The 19,577-nt window shown below is 40.7% G+C and overlaps 2 protein-coding genes across 7 annotated transcripts; both read left to right on the top strand.

Annotated features, from left to right (window-relative positions):
* The first annotated feature begins 1,859 nt into the window (after positions 1 to 1,859).
* LOC112845095 (filamin-A-like) lies at positions 1,860 to 3,606 on the top strand. 4 transcript variants are annotated; one of them, XM_025904655.1, is made up of 3 exons: positions 1,860 to 2,164; positions 2,368 to 2,562; positions 3,548 to 3,606. In XM_025904655.1, exons 1-2 carry the CDS (start codon positions 1,912 to 1,914, stop codon positions 2,541 to 2,543), a joined length of 429 nt encoding a protein of 142 aa, XP_025760440.1. In that variant the 5' UTR covers positions 1,860 to 1,911; the 3' UTR covers positions 2,544 to 2,562; positions 3,548 to 3,606. The 4 variants fall into 4 exon arrangements, with proteins under 4 accessions (XP_025760440.1, XP_025760443.1, XP_025760442.1 ...); XM_025904658.1 differs by lacking the exon at positions 3,548 to 3,606 and adding an exon at positions 3,479 to 3,525; XM_025904657.1 differs by lacking the exon at positions 3,548 to 3,606 and adding an exon at positions 3,431 to 3,471.
* Positions 3,607 to 6,020: 2,414 nt separating this feature from the next.
* Positions 6,021 to 8,179, top strand: LOC109198736 (filamin-C-like). 3 transcript variants are annotated; one of them, XR_002059373.2, is made up of 4 exons: positions 6,021 to 6,062; positions 6,971 to 7,088; positions 7,198 to 7,285; positions 7,898 to 8,085. XR_002059373.2 is itself a non-coding variant. In XM_025904659.1 (4 exons), the coding sequence occupies exons 1-4, from the start codon at positions 6,071 to 6,073 to the stop codon at positions 7,956 to 7,958; spliced, it is 351 nt and encodes a 116-aa protein (XP_025760444.1). In that variant the 5' UTR covers positions 6,040 to 6,070; the 3' UTR covers positions 7,959 to 8,179. The 3 variants fall into 3 exon arrangements, 2 of the variants coding, with proteins under 2 accessions (XP_025760444.1, XP_019209636.1); XM_025904659.1 differs by having other exon boundaries at positions 6,040 to 6,154; positions 7,898 to 8,179; XM_019354091.2 differs by lacking the exon at positions 6,021 to 6,062 and adding an exon at positions 6,269 to 6,330.
* The last annotated feature ends 11,398 nt before the right edge of the window (positions 8,180 to 19,577 follow it).

The following is a 19,577-nucleotide window of genomic DNA, read 5'->3' as shown; positions in this document are numbered from 1 at the left end:
TCAATCACTCATGCCGACTCCTGTCTGGAGCTTGGCCTGCTAGGGGGATTCCTGGTCTGCGTAGGGAATCCCGACCTTTTTTCTTTTCTGTTTTCTTTTTTTCGGGTGTTGGGGCCTTTATTTATAAAGCTGGGACTATCTCCCTTGTCATGGCTACCAACAACAACGCCAGCTTGGGGAGAGCAGAGACCCGATAAGCACAGACTCATTCATCCTTTATCCACTTTCTTTTCACTGCTGCTGCTGCTGTGGAAACGCTGGGACTTGTGTGGCTATGCAGTTTTTGCCTTGTTGGGACCAGTCTTGAATTTTACACATTTGATAAGTGAAGACTGGATGTTTAGTGACCAGAGCTGGGATAATCTGGACAGAATCTGCAGCCTGCATCTCCAAATCAAAATGGCTTTAGATCTGACGCTAGCAGACAGGCATGCATGTCTCAGGGTGATTACACACTAACACATTGTGATTAATCACACACATTTGTATACATTTTATTCACAAGATTTAAAAAAACAAACAAAAAAAAAACCACTATACAAAATGTGTTTTCGTGACAGGCTGCTAGTAACAAAGTGCTTAAAGATTTAAAATTGGTTCTTTGCCAAGTTTTCTGTTATGTGCACACACATTCCTTGACTTAGTTGCTTTTTAATTCTCCAATAATGGTCAGTGCAAAGTGTTTACACAAACAAAAAACAAAACCAATTTTAAATCTTTTTTTCAAATCGGGCTTAGAAGAAACAGCTGCGCTTCACTACCACACTGTGGCATTTGGCAGTCTTGTCCATCCAAGGTGGCTGAGAGCATTAGCAGGTAAGTACTGCAGATCTCTCCAGGAAAGCTACTGTGGAAATAAAAGAAATTATTTTACTGCTGTAAACACTGAGTTGAATTAAGAGAGAATTGATAATCAAACCTTTTACTTTGTTAAATCTCACAAAAATTTGTCTTTTGAACAAATTGTTGTTTTAGTTAAGGACCTCGGGTGAAACCAACTCTGATCAGCTGTACAGAAACGATCAAAATAACAAACAGACTCTTCAAATGAGAAATGTCAAAGTCAAATTGAGTTTTTATAGCACATTTAACACATCAACCAATGCGACTAAAAGGTAATAAGAGAGATGTATAGCAGCGGAGGAGTTGTGGAGAGCAGGAAAAAGGGAGACGCGACTGGGCGTCTCCCCGTCCCCCAAGGCAGGGCCGTGGCAGCGAGTCCGTGAGGGAGTCGAACTCGGGACGCTCTGCACCGGAGCGCTCCGTCACACGTCTTACGCCAAGCGACCGGCCAGGAAGAATGTGAAAAAAAAGGACATTTATCTTCTGTTCTTCAACACTTGGTTTTTTTGGGCGGGGCGGGGTGGGGCGGGGGTTCTCTAAATGAGCTATTAAGTTTCTTGTGCAATATTGTTGCACACAATTACACATGGAAACCTAGCTAGTTTTCCATTGCCTTTCACAAAATGGACTGCCAATGTTGGACGGCTTACCAAGCCAAAGCCTTCCTGCTACCAGGAATCCCTGCTTGGAAACCTGCTGGCGGCGCCACTAGCTTTACACCACGCTCTTCAGCCTCAGCTTTTTGGCCTCTTTTCAGCACACCTACCTAGTCCCACTCATCAATGAAGGTAAATACAAGCAGGTCATTCTGAAAAACACACACAGCTTATCATCTTATCCTTCTACAACACCTAAAAGCACTCTGTTCATTCTTCGCTAGATTAGCCGCTAGCATACACGCTGTGTTAGAGGCTTGTTGCTACCTAGTTAGCCATGCTGGCTAACACCTGTTACTCTGTATTTGTCAATGATTCAGCACTCTTCGTTTTGTTGTCCATTTTTAGACAGTAATGAGATCATCTGCACACTCCACAGAGCTCCAGAGTTACTGTTCATAGCAAAAGTGTAATGCTGCCCTGTGTGCCCACAGATGACTATCGGAGCAGGCTGTCATCCAAACAAGGTGAAGTCTCTGACCTGGAGTGGCAAAGACGGGCCTCCAAGCCTTCCAGCCAACATACTTCACTGAAGGTGGGCTCGGCTGCAGATATTCCACTGGACATAGGAGAGCGTGACCTCAGCCAGCTGACAGCCTCTCTTACAACACCCTCAGGCCCAGAGGAGCCCTGCCTGCTGAAGATGCTGCGTAACGCTCACATCGGTGAGTGTCCGTCTGATAATTGAGAAGTTTGCTAAACAATGAGACTCATCAGAATCCAAATACTTTATTAATCCCTAAGTAAAAGACAGAGGGGGAAAGTAATAAAAGTTAAAGCACGGGAAAGAAGCAGGAGCAATTGAAACGGGCTGCATGCATACACAAGAATAAGTGTTGTTAACATCTGTTTTGTCTGTCTGTCTTAGGAATCTCCTTTGCTCCCAAGGAGATTGGTGAGCACCTTGTTAACATCAAGAAGAACGGCCGTCATGTTCCCAGCAGCCCAATTGCTGTTATGATCAAGCAGTCAGGGATTGGTGATGTGAGCCGTGTGCGTGTGAGCGGACCGTGGCTGACCGAGGACAGGACTTTTCAGCCTTGAGAGTTCATCATTGATGCAGGTATGTGCTCAGTGAAAGCATAGATACTGTGATATTTTCTTTTTAAACATTCAAATAGAATATTTGTCAGCCTCATCTTGTTATATTAGGCTTCATCTGCTTGAGCCTTTCCACTGAAGGCTCAGTTAAGTGGGCATTAACGCTGAGGACCAGGAGGATGGCTGGTGACACGATGTGTTGCTTTTTTAGGTCTTTTAGCCTGTTTCACTTGTCAGACAGGTTCTATTTAACTGATTCACAAGTCTGAAATTAATCAGGCCTGAGTGTGTTTAGTAACACTGAACTGAGGTGTCCAAAATTGGTTAATCACAGTTAACTCGTGATTTAACAAGAGGGGCATTTTTTTACACAGGACCAGGAGGTTTGGATAATCTTTCTCCCTAATCTATGAAATCATCATTTAAAAACTGTATTTGTATTAACTTGTCTTATCTGTGTCTAATATTAAAATGTGTTTGATGATCTGAAACATGTAAGTGTGATAAATATGCAAAACACTAGGAAACCAGGAAGGGGGCAAACACCTTTCACATCACTGTAGACGTGATTACTGAATACCTTTACATCCTGGATTACAATAGGATATCCATCAACGGCAGATACTGGTCTCCATGACACACAGATACTGGAGTGGTCTGAGAGAAAGGAATCTGTGTCTCTGGACCAAAATGACTGTACGTGTAGTGCTGTAGAAACAATACTGCCCACAAACCTTGATGTTTCTATATGTGGAAACCTTCAAGTATCCGTATCCTCCTGTAAGGGTAAAGTAATGGGACATTTGCACTTTTTGCATGTAAGCCTGTCGGTCTTAACTGGAAGTTGCACTTGAGCTGTCTTGGCATCTTTCCCTTGTTTGACTCACCAGTTTTGCCCTGAGCTGAACCGCTGCCTCCTTCTCTGTTGTGGTACTCAGCGGTGACCAAGATGCTGTAACGTGCATCTGGCTGCAGTGACTCCAGCATCACCTGCTTCTCTCCACCAGGGACCAGCACCTGCAGACAACAAACAACACTATCATCCCAACACAGTCAGAACTCATTTAAAGTTTTGGGACTTGTGGAATTTCTGGAATTCTGACACATGACAGCCGGCTGAAGCCCAGAAGAGGTGAAGATGTGATGACTACGACCCACTCGCAGTGTGATCCTGGCTATCAGCTCCAGTCAATGCTGTGTAGGACACGTGATACTGGAGGACATGAGCATTGGGAGGTACCCAACTGATCACCATGCTGACGGCAGTCTCATCAGAAACCGTGAGGCTGGTTGGGCCTCCACCAGAGCCTGCAGCAACATCATAGAAGAGATAAAGTACCACAGCTAACGACACTTAACACTCACTTTGCTCCTTTATAGGAGGAAATTATTTTGGCAGCAGAGCAAAGTGTTTTTTTAGAAAATAAATGTAAAGTATAACAGAGAATTTGATACTTTGATTTGATACTTTAACCTCACTACATTTATTTCATAGCTCGGAGTTCTAGTTACTCAAAGATGAGAATTTAGATGTGAAATTTAACCTTTAAGTGACTAGTACTTTGAGAACGGCCATCAATTACACAATGAAGTTCATTGACGTACAGGTTATTGTATTAGTAATGCTATATTGTACATAGAGACAGAATATGACATGAAGGGCTACTGACCACAGAAAACTCAAAGGTAATTGGGCCTATAGCCTAACGGGAGAGAAACAAGCTTTCTGCGATTCTATCTGTGTTTTTGTGGTAATCTTGGATATCTTAGGTTGTCTCATTACTGTCATATATGTCCTATCATTAAAACACTGGCTTCTAACAACTAACAGTGTCTCGAAAATAATTGAATAAATTAAGAAATAATATGGGTGCATGACTCAAATGCACGACTTGTAACTTGTGTATTTTTTAGGCTGAACACTGCTGCTAATGTGACTTCGGTAAATGGTTTCAGGCTCTCCCCTCCTGAGTTTGAGAAACGTTCAGGATCAGAAAATGTGTGACTCACAGGTGCTGTAGCGTATGGCCACAGCTTCACTCTGAGCTCCATCTCCATAGAGTGCAGACAGTGATATCTGATGCTCCTTAAGACACAGGACAACAGTTTATTGAGACATTGTATTTTTACTTCATAATATGTACTCCAACAATCCAATAGTTCTTCCCCACCTGTCTCAGGTCGCCTCCACTTAGTGAGGTAAGAAACATCATCATCAGCTGCAGCTTCCCAGCGCACCGTGATGTCACTGTCTGAGAAATTAGTTACCCTAAGGTCAGAAGGAGGAGGCACCTCCACTAGAAGAAAAGAATAATGTGTATGGGAATTTTTTAAAAATGAGAAAGCTACATTTTGACATCTTTCATTATTAATAACATTTACAGTACTGTGCAAAAGTCGTGAGCCACACGCTGAAGTATTTCTTTGGACATTATCTGGTTTTTCCACTCCTTTTTAGTCCAGTTCTTGTACCTGACCATTTTCTGAGTAATGTTTTTTGTTTGTTTGTTTTTTGTTTGTGTAAACACTTGGCACTGACCATTATTGGAGAATTAAAAAGCGCCTAAGTCAAGGAATGTGTGTGCACATAACAGAAAACTTGGCAAAGAACCAATTTTAAATCTTTAAGCACTTTGTTACTAGCAGCCTGTCACGAAAACACATTTTGTATAGTGGTTTTTTTTTTGTTTGTTTTTTTTAAATCTTGTGAATAAAATGTATACAAATGTGTGTGATTAATCACAATGTGTTAGTGTGTAATCACCCTGAGACATGCATGCCTGTCTGCTAGCGTCAGATCTAAAGCCATTTCTGATTTGGAGATGCAGGCTGCAGATTCTGTCCAGATTATCCCAGCTCTGGTCACTAAACATCCAGTCTTCACTTATCAAATGTGTAAAATTCAAGACTGGTCCCAACAAGGCAAAAACTGCATAGCCACACAAGTCCCAGCGTTTCCCACAGCAGCAGCAGCAGTGAAAAGAAAGTGGATAAAGGATGAATGAGTCTGTGCTTATCGGGTCTCTGCTCTCCCCCAAGCTGGCGTTGTTGTTGGTAGCCATGACAAGGGAGATAGTCCCAGCTTTATAAATAAAGGCCCCAACACCCCGAAAAAAAGAAAAACAGAAAAGAAAAAAAAGGTCGGGATTCCCTGCGCAGACCAGGAATCCCCCTAGCAGGCCGAAGCTCCAGACAGGAGTCGGCATGAGTGATTGAGTGAGAATCGAACCATCGCCTGTCTGTGCTTCAAGCTGCCAGGGGCGGCGGCAAGTGCTCTGCGCCACCTGCCGGGGCCGTGGAATTCGTGCAAATTTGATATATTTGACTTCTCTGAAGACAAATTATTTTGAAAAGGAAAATAATAATTTTAATGTGAGGCAAAACATGTATGGTGCTCGGTAAAGATGACACGCCGACTCACTTCTTCTTTTTTTGTTTTTGTTTTGATTTTTTTTTTGTTTGAGAAAGTTTGTTTTCAACTTAGACCATTGTCAGTGACGTCATTCTACGCGACTACCACAGGTAAGGAAATGCCTGAATCTGTAGATCTTTTTCTTTTCTTTTTGTTGTCTAAAACAGAAAAATCCCGAAACAGTCAGCTCACAAAGTTGCAGGTTGGTGGGAATTTGGCAGAACAGCCAATGACTTAAAGCATTTAGGTGCATATATCTTGCCACAAGACATGTGTGCTAAGCTAGCTAAATTAGTTTCTGTTAGCGAATCAAGTTCAAGCTCCTCACATATCATCATCCAGGGTACAGTCATATGCTGATGAGGAGATCCCATGCAGGCAACATTAAGGCAGTGTAACAAGTTAAATATGCACTGATTTTAAGCTATTTCCTAATATCTAACCATTATGATAAATGTTTGCCTGCAACTGACACAGCCAACACAAATGTCATTGAAAAAAACAAAAGCCTGTGATAACATGTTTTTGTTTTTCTAGAATAGAAGAAGCACATTTTAAAAAGCCAGTAGGAATAAATCTTTGTTGTTACTGCATGATTAGAATGAAGTAACAACAAGTCTGGCTGGAATAAGAAGTGGTAATCTGTGTACTGTGCTGGTGATCTGCATAATTCACCTTAGATGGTCATCTGTTTGGATGGCTGAAGTGGGCTAACGACACAGCTAATTTCATCAGGCTGCTAATGAAACATCTAAAATGATAGATGGTTAACTACACAACGGAAGCAAGAGCATTACAATCACTTGATTTAATGAAAGATTTTCCCCCAAACTTTTGATCCAAATGAGCAAAGTACTGCAACCATCTGAACCTTCTAGGTGTTACATGTTACAGTGTTGCACTCTGGCCAGCTTTAAAAATGGAAAAGTCTTTGTGTGGTTTACTGGGTTCTGTAAATGAGGCTCCTTTCATTTGTGAGCGTGTTGTTCTTCTCTTCCCTTTTGTCCACCCTTACAAGGTGAAGGTGCTGCCCACCCATGATGCCAGCAAGGTGCGTGCAAGTGGATCCGGCCTTAAAACCACTGGAGTGCCCAGCTCTCTGCCAGTGAAGTTCAACATTGATGGCAAAGATGCAGGTGAGGGACTGCTGGCAGTGCAGATCACTGTGAGCGCATGAACGTGGACCACACAATAATGTAACCAAAGTGTTGATATTTAGGTAACAGTTTTTGTTTTCTCCTGAAGGACCCAGACGGGAAGCCCAAGAAGCAAATATCTGTGACAACCATGATGGGACCTACCTGGTGTCTTATGTGCCAGACATGACTGACAGGTACACCACACTCATTAAGTACGGAGGAGACGAGATCCCTTATTCACCCTACTGAATCAGGGCTCTGCCCACCCGAGATGCCTCACTGTATTTGATCCTGTCTCCCTCAATACTATTTAATATCTAAATGCTTGATTCATCATATTATAACAAATGTGCTGTTGTAGCTACTGACAGTGAGTTTGATTATATTTTTTCCATCTACCAAAGAGAAATAATATCTCTTAGTGGCAGGTGGATCACACACTGATTTTAACACTTTGCATATGACTGCGTAGGATGAGCATTTTATAACAGCATGTGTTGTTTTTGTTTATGTAAGGAAATACATCAGTTTCCCTTGTATTTTAAATTTGAGTGAAGATCCTAAATTGGCCCCACTCTTGACTTTGAGAAAGGCTGATCTGTGCTGTCCCCACATGAGCACAGTCAGATATAATACAGGCTTTCAGGAGCAGGAAGGCTAAAGGCTGTTTAATGTCTGATGTAACTGTGTCAGACATTTGCGTTCTCACGTGCATGGATAATATCTTGAAAACTTCAGAGCTGCAGTGCATGTGTAAAAGTGGCTAAAAAGCAGTGCATTAACATGTGTTTTGTCTCTTTGCGTAGCTGCTCAGTCCATCCAGACTCCTCTCCATATGCAGCAGTGATGCCGGCTCTCTCCAAGTGATTCCTTCATCATCAACATCTGCATCCACGATCCACCAGCTCAACAGCAACATCTGTCAGCTGTGCATCCAACTGGAGGCCTTCGCCTGCTGTGCTGAGGCGCTGGGCCGCGATTTCCGTCCCTTGTTGACGACCTGGCTGTATCCTGTGCTGGAGAAAGCTGGTGAGGAGACGCTGCTGGTCAGCCAGGCGGCGCTGAGCTCCATATGGAACATCAATAAGGTCTGTGGATACGCTTCCCTCAAGGAACTGATCAATGAGAACTCTGACTACCTGCTTAATGACATATCACTCAACCTTCAGAGACTCAGCCAGCATCCACAGGTAGTTATGACGTGTTTTTTGTTTTTAACCCAAAATGGACACAGAAATAACTGCTGGAGGGTTTACCCGATTTCCTCCTTGATCTGCTTAAGCCTGTGCTGCCCTGAGCTTGTACTGTATTCATTATAATCCTGTCTTGTTGGCCAGGCTCCACGGGTGTTGACAGTTCTGTTGACTCACTCTGACTGCAGCCTGCTGGTCGGGGACATGGTTCAGGATCTGGATCTCAGCTACGAGCGCACAGCTGCTCTTTTCTGCTCCGCGCTGCACGCGCTCATGAAGGCACTGGGTAAGATTTCAACAGTGATGTCAGCTTGAGTCTCACGTATACTGGGAGTCAAAGAGGACAAGGAAGAAAATGTGACTCATTGCATGCTCTGCCACATTTTTTATGTTGCTTAACTTTATGTTTTCTGCAGTGCCTTTCAAAGTTTCTATCAAGGAGTACACTTCAGGATGTATAATTTGCTCGTTATCAAATTATCAGTATCTTTGGAAACATTTAATACATCGTGATGGTTTAATTGCTGAGTGGTTTTCTGTTGTAGAATTAATATTCATAATAATATTCATACAGAAGTTTTACAAGCCCGCACAGTAAAAATGTATGAATTAAATGTTACTGATGGGCTCTTTTCAAAAACATCAGCGTCTGTGTCACACTGATTTTGATTAGCTGACTTATTTTATTGTAACCAAACCTATGCTCATATTGTTGTCTTGTTTTTCCTTTAGCGAGGTGGTTTCCTTCCACTTGTAGCAGGACCAGTACGTCTGCCAGCTCCAATCAAAGCTCCGGTGACCAGGAAGACCTCAGCATTCGCCAATTCCTGCTGAATTACCGCAAACAGAAAGAACTGGCAGAGGGCATTGGAATAGAGGACGATGACACTGAAGACCGAGGTAATAGGTCTGTCTAAGGGCCAGTGGAATATCAGCTGTAGACTGTAGTGGTGGTTATATTAGATTCAGAGTGTAGAGGAGATGACCCTTTTATGACCAGCAGGAAGGCACACACACACACGCAGTGTCTTAGGTTAATGACACACCATATGGGGTTTACAATGGGGGGTTGCTTTTATAAAACTGTTTGTAACAAAGAGTTGAGATTTGCAGAGGGACTCCCGGGCCATGCACATCTCCATTCTCGAAGATGAATAAGTGATAGAAGACGAATAAATGGTTGGGAAGTAACTATTAACCCTCACTATAAAGACATAAATGGTAACTATAAGTAACCACACAAGAGGTTTACTGCAGTGTAACTAAGGGAGGGTTCAGGGTCACCTGATCCAAGGCTGACTATATGCTTTATCAAATAGGAAAGTTGTAAGTGTAATGTTGAAAGTACAGAGGGTGTCTGTCTCCTGAATCCAGACTGGGAGCTGGTTCAGAGCAGAGCCCTGAAAGCTGAAGGCTCTGCCTCCCATTCTACTTTTAGAAAGAGCTAGTCTGAGAGTGAAGAGCTGTACCGGGGTGATGTGGTACCTTAATGTGTTTAAGATATGACGGGGCCTCATAATTCAAGACCTTGTTGAAATATTGCCATGTCTTTATAACTCAGTCTTCCTACGTGTCGCATCATTGCTGGAGATTTGTTAGGACAGCTCAGTGATCTGTGGTTTGTTGGGCTCCTCTGAAAATATGACACAGTGTCTGAGAGTAGTGGAAGACAGAGTCAGTGAGCCTTCACTACCATAACTTAGCCAGTGAGTATGTAGACATGAACTGACCTGTCACTGGAGATACTGTCACAACAGCTAGATATGTAGTTCTTTACTCCAGGACACCGTCCAGCTGCTGGGAGCAAGCCCTGAAGCAGTCAATGACATCTGCTGCAGCAAAACTTGCATTTTGCTAGTGTTTATACTCAAAATCAGTATATAATCAGTCTCAGAAAGCTCTTGTGGTTGTTAGTCAGTCCTACCTTCTCTGTTTCAATGTATATGTGAGAAGGGAATTGCATAAAAAGGTAGATGTGACTTTATAATCTGTAATATCTCAGGTATGAACCAAATCTGGTGGATACCGTGCTGTTGGAGGCAAAGGAGCCAATGAGTAGAGAGGCGGTACCCCAAAGTTTAAAGCCAACTACAACTAATATTAATTTATTTTACGTGCATTTTCTTGAATATTGACTTGCTTGAATATTTGAATTTTAACATTGAAAACTAGTGATAAATATTACTAAGATTGTATGGATTAACTTTTTTTCTTAGGTGCACCAGCACAAAAGTTAGGTGCACCCAAATTTTTCATCGCATCGCTTAACCCCACTGTTTTACATGTTTCACTTTATTTTAATTGCTGTCATACAGACAATATTGATTTGTAAATGATTAACTAACAAGCTTGTCGACACAAAGTTCTTTATTTGGAGCACAGTTCTACAGGAAAGATAAGTTACTGAAATAGTGCTTGTGCTTAAAGTGCTTTGGCACTCTTTGGCAATATTGTAGACAATGTTAAACTTGATCATCATCTGGGCCTCCTCTGACAATCTGTTTGCTGCTGCCTGCCGCTGAAAGGCAGTGGGGAGAGGGGGCACTTGGGCAGGGCATTTATCACGACATGTAATGTGTTTTCTGGATACACTGGTGCTTTTTAAGCGTTCAGAGGTTGATGGCTCTGTGTCAGAGCACTGGCTATGAACTTCACACAGATCAGACGTAACGAAAAAGTTATCAATTGTTCTTTTCATCTTTTCTCATTACCCACAGCTACATCCACTTCTCAAGCGCCACAGCCTGGTGAGTATGTGATCTGCGTTCGCTTTGGAGGGGAGCACATCCCTAGCAGTCCATTCCAAGTCGCAGTGAGTGAGCTGCATTTAATCCTACGTGCCTACATGCTGTTTTGGCAACTTTCATGAATAAAACTGAGTTTTCAGTCTCAGTCAAAACAATCGCAAACAGGCAGAGTACAGTTGTCAAGAATGACCCTCGAGTTAGAGAAGCAGTAGTGTCTTATGATGAGTCTTAAGCTGCGTCAAGTCAACGACAGGAAGCACCTATGGGCGAGATAACTCGAGTAGATAGGACGTGGGCAAGACCCAAGATAAGCTTTTCTCAAATTCTACATAAGCAATTTAAGTGAGTGCTAATAAGAGTGACAGATGCCACCGACTGAAGTAAATGCATAAGCAGTCCCAGATGCCAAAGCCCTGATTGAATATCTTTGTTAAAGCCAATAAAGTCACATATGTTGTGTTGCTGTGAAAGCAGGAAACTGCCCATGCTGTCCAAAAACAGCTTTTCTTTCCTGCTGTAAAGGTGGACATGGGAGCTTATATGAGAATGACTCTTGGAGGAATCACATTGTTTGTCACAGCTGTACTGGCTTCATTTTTAATTGTTTTTATTTTCAGCCATTTAGTACTGATGAAGTACTTTTAAAGTGCATTTAAGGAAAGTTCTCATTTCTCAGTGGAGTGTCAGTAAGACGGTATAAAGGAGTGGGGTCTGTATAAGAACACATTTTCAGATGAATAGGCAGTTGATGTAGAAATGGCGCGCATTACAAGTCGAACTTGATAATGAAGAGTGTTTACGTTGCTCCTCAGTACAGGAACTGCTGAGGTTACAGGATTTACGAGTGCCCTGGAGCACAGATCCATTCCCCTACAGAGGCTTTGTGATTGGTCCTGATGGCTGCAGCCGTTTCGCTATATCACTTTGACGCCGTTTTAATCCGCTCCAATGCCTTATCTTTTTCCCTCTCTCAATTCCCTCCATCATCCCTGCCTACACCCTCCAAGTACTGGAAGGAGCTCTGTCAGACCAGCTCATGCAACAGAGCCAAATGCCCCAACAGCCCTGGGTATCTAAAACCTCAGCCTCCGGTCTCTCGGCCTTCTCAGCTTCAGTTTTTGTTCAGCTTCTCCCTGTTGTCCCTTTGTCATCTATAGCACACATGGTCTCCTTTCATCAGACTGCATCATTGTCTGCTGTCTCTCATTGCAGGTGTTTCATCACTGAGAGGGTGCGTTCTCTCATTTCTCTCTCTCCATGTCAAAAACGGGATGCCTGAAACACATGGACAGTTCAGCAGAGCTGCATAATGTTAAGAAGCCACAGCCTTCTGATGTTACAGGTCCTGTATTAATTTCCTGTGTTCATTTAGTCTGTGACATGTTGTCGCTGTAACCAGAACTGGGGCCTGTTCTTCGTACCTCGCTTACTACATCCAAGATCAAATGACACATCCAAGGTCAAATCATCGCGCTAACTTTGAGCTCGCTAATCCGGTTCTCCGAACGCACAATCTCTCAACAACCTGTGATCTGACGTGTGCACTTGCGTGTCTCTCAGGCAACAGACCGACCAATGGGAATGATCTGGCTGGATGTGGCAAGTCTGAGACCATTTGACCTGGTGATTCCATTCACCATCCAGAAAGGAGAGGTCACAGGTAACAAGTCTACTTAATAAACAGATAGTTTGATCATAATGATGTGTGTGTGTCATTGTTTTTGTCCTCTGCTTTAGGTGAGGTCCGAATGGCATCAGGCAAAGTTGCTAAGCTTGACATCACAGACAACAACGATGGCACAGTTGCTGACAAGTACGCTCCCACAGAGGCCGGTCTGCATGAGATGGATATCAAATACGATGGCACCCACATCCCAGGTATCTGCATATGGTCAGGAGAAATGCGTGGGAATGAAGTGCATGGAGAAATAGTTTGGAAGGAAGTCACTAACCGCTCTTTTTCTGTCTGTCAACAGGAAGTCCCTTGCAGTTCTACATGGATTGCATGAACGGTGCCTATGGCCCTGGCCTTATCCACGATCCATCTGGAGATGTTCCAAGACTACATGCCTGGAAACATTCTGCCCGAAACCCACTGCTCAGCTGCAGATATTCCACTGGACATAGGAGAGCTTGACCTCATAATGACCTGTCCCCTCCCACCCCTGCATGAGACTGTACGAGCATTGAGCAGCTCCTTCAGCAGTGGACTTTTACACCCACAGTGTAGGAAGGAGCGCGACCGCAGGTCATTCTTACCAGCAGCTGTCAGACTCTATAATCCAGTTTAACATGGTTATCTCACTCATCACCTGTTTAATTGACATATCAAATGTTTTTAATTGCTGCTGCTCACTTTACAGCTTGTTTCTACACTGTATATTTCACCAGGATCATTCACCCCTTGTGTAAATATCTCTGTACACTTTTATCTGTATATCTGTGTGTATGTATATAGAACCACTCTGCGTCTTCCTTCTATATTTTATATTCCTCTTGCTGTGTAACACCCACATTTCTCATTTGTGGATAAAAAGGTTTATTCTATTCTATTTCAACACTAAACTCGATACTTTGTGAAAAAGTCAAAATATGGAGATTAAAGGTTCCATTTCAAGGCAAACAAATCTATTGTCGATGAGTCTGTAGGTGGGCGGCTTGATCCAAATATTTATAATATTGACAAACCAGCACTGGTATTGGTATCAGATCGATACTAGCTTCGTTTCTCTCTTCAGTCTGTCTGTAGACCACTGAACTGTATAAATGATTTTTTGGAATGAAAAAATCGTTAACTTTCCTTTTCCCTGGGGCTTTGCATCAGTCGCCTCCTCCCAGCCTCATATTTCTGACAGTGTAATCAAACAGGTGCTTTGGTTTCATCTTCTCCACAACTGTATTTCCCCTCATGGTGGGTTCTTATCATAAGTAATGTGCCAAAACGTTATTACTTGCATGGGCTCACAGTGGGTAGTTGTGGGCGGGAGTGTGTGAGCAGGGCAAACCCACGCTTAACCTCCACAGGGCAACAGAAGTTTTGACCTTTGATGTCCCTATATGGGCCCAGATGGACAAAATTATTCTGGATGGGTTTTCTAAAACCTGTAGTGGTCCAGTTCTTTAACCTGAGCCCCAAAGGGTTTTCTGAGCTTCCTGCTCCAAAATGAAATGCCCAAAATTAATTGAGTGCAATCACAAACTCTGTGTATACAATCGTGGTATCAAAGAAAGCTAACACTTGTGAAATGTCATCAGAGGTGTAAATATTGCAGCAGATATTACTGTGTCAAAGTTACTGAGACTGGAACACAGAAAAAGTGAGTAGATTTTATTCCCGCCTAATTTTTTTATTTATTTTTTAACATATAACCCTTTTAAAAGCATGCTTCAGTTCACATTTCACAACAAACAAAGAAACAAACAACCTTTATTTGTCACATACACAATCATACAGGGTACAACATGTAGTGAAATGCTTGTGTCTGAGCTGCAGACATTTAATTCCCGAAATTCAGTATAAACATCATCTGTGCAAAGTTTTATGTTTCTAAAGTGAAACCGTGAAAAATGACAGCACTGCCAACACATAATATCCAGACGTTGAACAAAAAGGCCCAATTTTGCACACATTGAACACCATGTCAGTTGAATTTTTTAGGTATTAAACAGCAGAAATTATTTAATTTTATTAACAGGCCTAAAAATACTTTTTGAGCCAATATTTTTTTCTTTTTTACTTTTTTAAGTTGAACAACTAAACAACAAATATACATAATAATGCAGTTATAGAAAGGGCAGGAAAAATGTCACAGCTTGCAGTATCTTTTACAACTCATGTATACAAATACAAGTCGGTAAACAAAAAGGAATACATTAGGAGAAAAAAACAAAAAAAATGATTAAGAAAGAAAAAAGGGTGCTCGAGGTATAAATAACGTATAAGTCAAGTGAAACATTTGACACAGCTCCTGTGTTTTACATGCTTTGGAATTTGTGCTGTTCTTTAGATTCTCTAGATAACTGTGGTGGTTTTTGTGGTCTTCTTTTGCGGCTCTTTCAGTGAATTTTAGTCAGAGCGTGGTGAAGCTTGGTGTTTGGAATCGGTGATAGCTCTGGAAGATAACCAGCCTTTCTTTATCCGGTTACATGAGGTCTGATGAATTTGTGGTTCAGTTTTGTTTGTTTAGTGGACTTGTGTGCATTTACGTAACTGCTCTTTTAATCATGGCTTGTTTTCGTTGTGTTTGGTGGTTGTAGAAATGGTTTATATGAGATTTTAGCGGAGATGTGCCCACAGAGTGAATGTAAAATGCAAATGAAGCAGTAGAAACAGTCTACGTCATTTCCTGGATGCTGTACGAAAAGTAGCGGTAAGAAATCGAAGGCGTGACCGTTATGATTTTGAATATAATATCTGTGTGTGCGCTGAGTAAGTACTTTCAAGGCATAGAAATGACTCAAAATATTTATAACACTGTCTTTGCTCACTTATAGATCGTTAGACACACAGATAACATTGCATGTGCATGTGGTGTTTGAAGTACTTTCAAGTACAGATGAGATAACACCTTATCATATTATCATCGTCAGAAGTGAGCATATACGCACGCACTCTTATCTCTTCCATGTAAAGTTTTGAATATACCTATAATCCAGGTAACGTTTGATAACAGCGCACTAATACTATTAGCTTAATCTAAGATATGGGTGTCGGAATAGGTGTTCTCCACTTATTGCGCTACCATGAAGTGAGGGTACAAGTTAAACTGTCCAGGGTTAACATAGAAAGACAATCATCCACACTCACATTCACACCTACGGTCAGTTAGAATCCGAAAAACGATGTGGGCTTCATAGATAATTGATTGATTGATTTTTTTATTGATTGAATCTTTATTTTGAACATGTTGAAAAAGTACAACAAAATAGAATTAAAGAGACAAATGAACAAAGCAAAACAAAAGGAAAACGAGCAACCACAACTCCAAATAACTTTCATGTTCAAAAAGGAGCAGGAAGAAGCATAAGCTTATTTAATCCCACCCCTTTTCCACTATCTAGTATCAATAGACTACAGAAATACCTCCTTGCAATTACATTATATGTCATGTGTATTTTTTTTTTTTTTTTTAATATATACATATATGTTTCTATCTATCCATACATACGTATATACACATACGCACATATACACATTTTCAATAACCCCATTAACACCTCAAGGATACACAACCTACAAATATATATATATACCCATACCAATATACCCGTGCACCCGCACACACATGAAAATATTAGACAAGAACACCCTATCAAATCTCTACCTCTTCCCTGTACCCTGTAAAAACCATATCCTTAAACCGCTTTTTAAACTGCGCCATGCTCGGACATTGCTTCATATCTTTACTTAGTCTGTTCCACAGCTTCACTCCACACACAGAGATGCAAAAACTTTTTGATGTTGTACGGATACGAGGATGTTTTAAATTTAATTCCCCCCTCAAATTGTATCCCCGTTCCCTTTAGAAAACATTTTTAGAATATTGTCAGGAAGCAGGTTATTTATTGCTTTATATATAATTTGTGCAGTAAGAAAATGAACCAGATCTGTGAATTTTAGAATTTTTGATTTTAAGAACAGTGGATTGTATGATCTCTGTAACCAGTTTTATGGATTATCCTTATGGCCCTTTTTTGTAATATAAAGATTGATGATAGCGAACATTTGTAAGTATTGCCCCAAACCTCAGCACAGTAATTCAAATACGGTGCAATCAGGGAACAATAGAGAATGTGGAGTGATTTGTGGTCCAGAATGTGTTTTACTTTACTCAAGATTGAGACACTTCTTGAAATTTTGTTATGAATATGTTTTATATGAGACTTCCAGTTAATTTATCATCTACAATCACACCAAGAAACTTATGTTCAAGTACTCTTTCAATTTCCACACCATCTAAATGAATCTGCACTTGTGCATTTCTAAGGGAATTCCCAAATAAGATTATTTTAGTTTTACTTAGATGTCTTAGCGATAGTTTGTTCCTGTTAAGCCATTTTTTAATTTGCACATTCTGAAGTAATTGTATCCTGCAGCTCCTTTAGATTCCCCCCAGAACAAAAAATATTGTGTCATCTGCAAATAATACAAATTTAATATATCAGATGACTTACAATATCATTTATATAAATAATAAATAATTTTGGACCCAGTACAGAGCCTTGTGGAACACCACAAGCAATGTCCAAGCATGATGAGGAATGGACACCCAGCTTCACAAATTGTTTCCTGTTACTTAAATAATTTTTCACCCACTGCAGTACAACCCCCCTGATCCCGTACCGTTCCAGTTATTAATTAATATGTCATGATTGATTGTGTCGAATGCTTTCTTGAGATCCAGAAATACTCCAGCTGCATACTGTTTCTGATCTATAGCATTCGTAATCTCCTCAATTGATTCGATTAATGCCAGAGATGTTGATCTTTTTGATCTGAATCCATATTGACTGTCAGAGAGTAATTTATATTTATCTAAGAATTTGTCTAATCGTTTATTAAACAGGTTTTCTAGGATTTTGGAGAATTGTGGTAGTAAAGAAACAGGCCTGTAATTGTGAAGTGGCGTCTATCCCCAGTTTTATACAGCGGCACAACTTTAGCTATTTTCATTTTGTTTGGAACTTTTCCAGTCTGAAATGATAAGTTGCAAATATAGTTAGAGGTCCTACAATTCCTTCAATGACCTCTTGACGATTTTCATGTCAATATCATTACAATCAGTAGATGTTTTATATTTACACATGTGTACAATGTCAATTATTTCTTTTCCTCCACTGATGTGAGGAACATTGAGTTAGGTTCCTATCAATCAGGTTTTCACTACAGTCTACTGATGGCAGTGACTCAGGAATTTTTCTGCCAGTTTGGTCCAATATTACAAAATAATGATTAAAGCTGTTGACCTTATCAGCAGTGTTTTCCATAATATTGCCATTGTCGATAAAGTATTGAGGATAACTTTGTTGTCCAGAATATTTTTAATGATACCATTTAAAACATCCCATATTCCCTTCATATTATGTTTATTATTGTTCAATATTTTACTATAATACTCATTTCTACATACACGTATAATATTGGTCAACTTATTTTTGTATTTTTATATTTATTTCAGCATCTTTTGTTCTTTGTTTTAGGAATTCCCTATAGAGTGTATTTTTCTTTTACATGCATTTTGTAAACCTTAGTGATCCATGGTCTATCTGAATATTTGTGCTTTCTGTTGTATTTATTGTTGGACAGTTTTATCGTACAACTCCATGAATATTCTTAAAAATATGCCATATGCAATATCAATATCAGTTTCTTCGTACACGTTGTCCCAGTCCTGATTTAATAGATCGTCTTAAGTGCATTCATAGTTTCTTCTGTCCTACACGTCTGTATCTGAGTTGTTCCTCATGCTGATTTCTCTTATAATTAGTGTCATAAACTGCAAAAACTGGTAGGTGATCCACTGATGTCATTAATTAATAATCCACTCACAATGTTGTTTTCCATATTGTTAGTGAAAATATTGTCAAGTAAGGTGGCAAACCTTCTGGAGGAAACCTGGTCTTGTTAGGAGAGACGGCATCCATCCCACTTTGGATGGAGCAGCTCTCATTTCTAGAATATGGACCAATTTATTAAACCCCCAAAATATGACTATCCAGAGTTGGGACCAGGAAGCAGAGTTGCAGTCTTACACGCCTCTCTGCAGCTTCTCTCCTCCTGCTACCCCCCAAAAACCCATCTCCATAGAGACTGTGTCAGCTCCCAAACAGACAAAAAACAAACTAAAAACCAGCAATAAACAACTTAAACATAAAAATCACAAAGAAAGAACAATACAGTATCCACATCTGAACCAAAGAGTAAAACAGTGAAATGTGGATTATTAAATATTAGGTCTCTCTCCTCCAAGTCTCTGTTAGTACATGACTTAATAATTGATCAACAAATCGATTTACTCTGCTTACAGAAACCTGGTTGCAGCAGGATGATTATGTTAGTTTAAATGAATCAACACCCCGAGTCGTTCTAACTACCAGAAACCTCGAAGCACAGGCCGAGGGGGCGGTGTGGCAGCAATTTTTCACACCAGCCTATTTATCAACGAAAGACCAAGACAGACTTTTAATTCATTTGAAAGCCTGATGCTTAGCCTCGTCCACCCAGCTGTAAAACTCAGAAACCAGTCTTACTTGTTATCATCTATCGTCCACCTGGGCCTTACACAGAGTTTCTGTCTGATTTTCAGACTTTTTATCTGATTTAGTGCTCAGCTCAGATAAAATAATTATTGTGGGTGATTTTAACATCCATGTAGATGCTAAGAATGACAGCCTCAACATGGCATTTAATCTGTTATTAGACTCAATTGCTTCTCTCAAATGTAAAAGAACCACCCACCACTTTAATCACACCCTAGATCTTGTTTTAACATATGGCATAGAAACTGAAGATTTAACAGTGTTTCCTGAAAACCACCTCCTGTCTG

Source organism: Oreochromis niloticus, unplaced genomic scaffold (genome assembly GCF_001858045.2).
Source record: "Oreochromis niloticus isolate F11D_XX unplaced genomic scaffold, O_niloticus_UMD_NMBU tig00003057_pilon, whole genome shotgun sequence".
Taxonomy (NCBI): domain Eukaryota; kingdom Metazoa; phylum Chordata; class Actinopteri; order Cichliformes; family Cichlidae; genus Oreochromis; species Oreochromis niloticus.
Note: the sequence above shows the minus strand (reverse complement) of the source record. Positions and strands in the feature narration are given on the sequence as shown.

What these genes read in the sequence shown, in the direction of transcription:
- LOC112845095 (XM_025904655.1), top strand. Translation starts at nt 1,912, where the DNA reads ATGCTGCCCTGTGTGCCCACAGATGACTATCGGAGCAGGCTGTCATCC. An exon ending in GCTGCGTAACGCTCACATCG is followed by an intron (nt 2,165 to 2,367) that starts GTGAGTGTCCGT and finishes TGTCTGTCTTAG; the next exon opens with GAATCTCCTTTGCTCCCAAG.
- LOC109198736 (XM_025904659.1), top strand. Translation starts at nt 6,071, where the DNA reads ATGCCTGAATCTGTAGATCTTTTTCTTTTCTTTTTGTTGTCTAAAACA. An exon ending in GTCAGCTCACAAAGTTGCAG is followed by an intron (nt 6,155 to 6,970) that starts GTTGGTGGGAAT and finishes CACCCTTACAAG; the next exon opens with GTGAAGGTGCTGCCCACCCA. An exon ending in CATTGATGGCAAAGATGCAG is followed by an intron (nt 7,089 to 7,197) that starts GTGAGGGACTGC and finishes TTTCTCCTGAAG; the next exon opens with GACCCAGACGGGAAGCCCAA.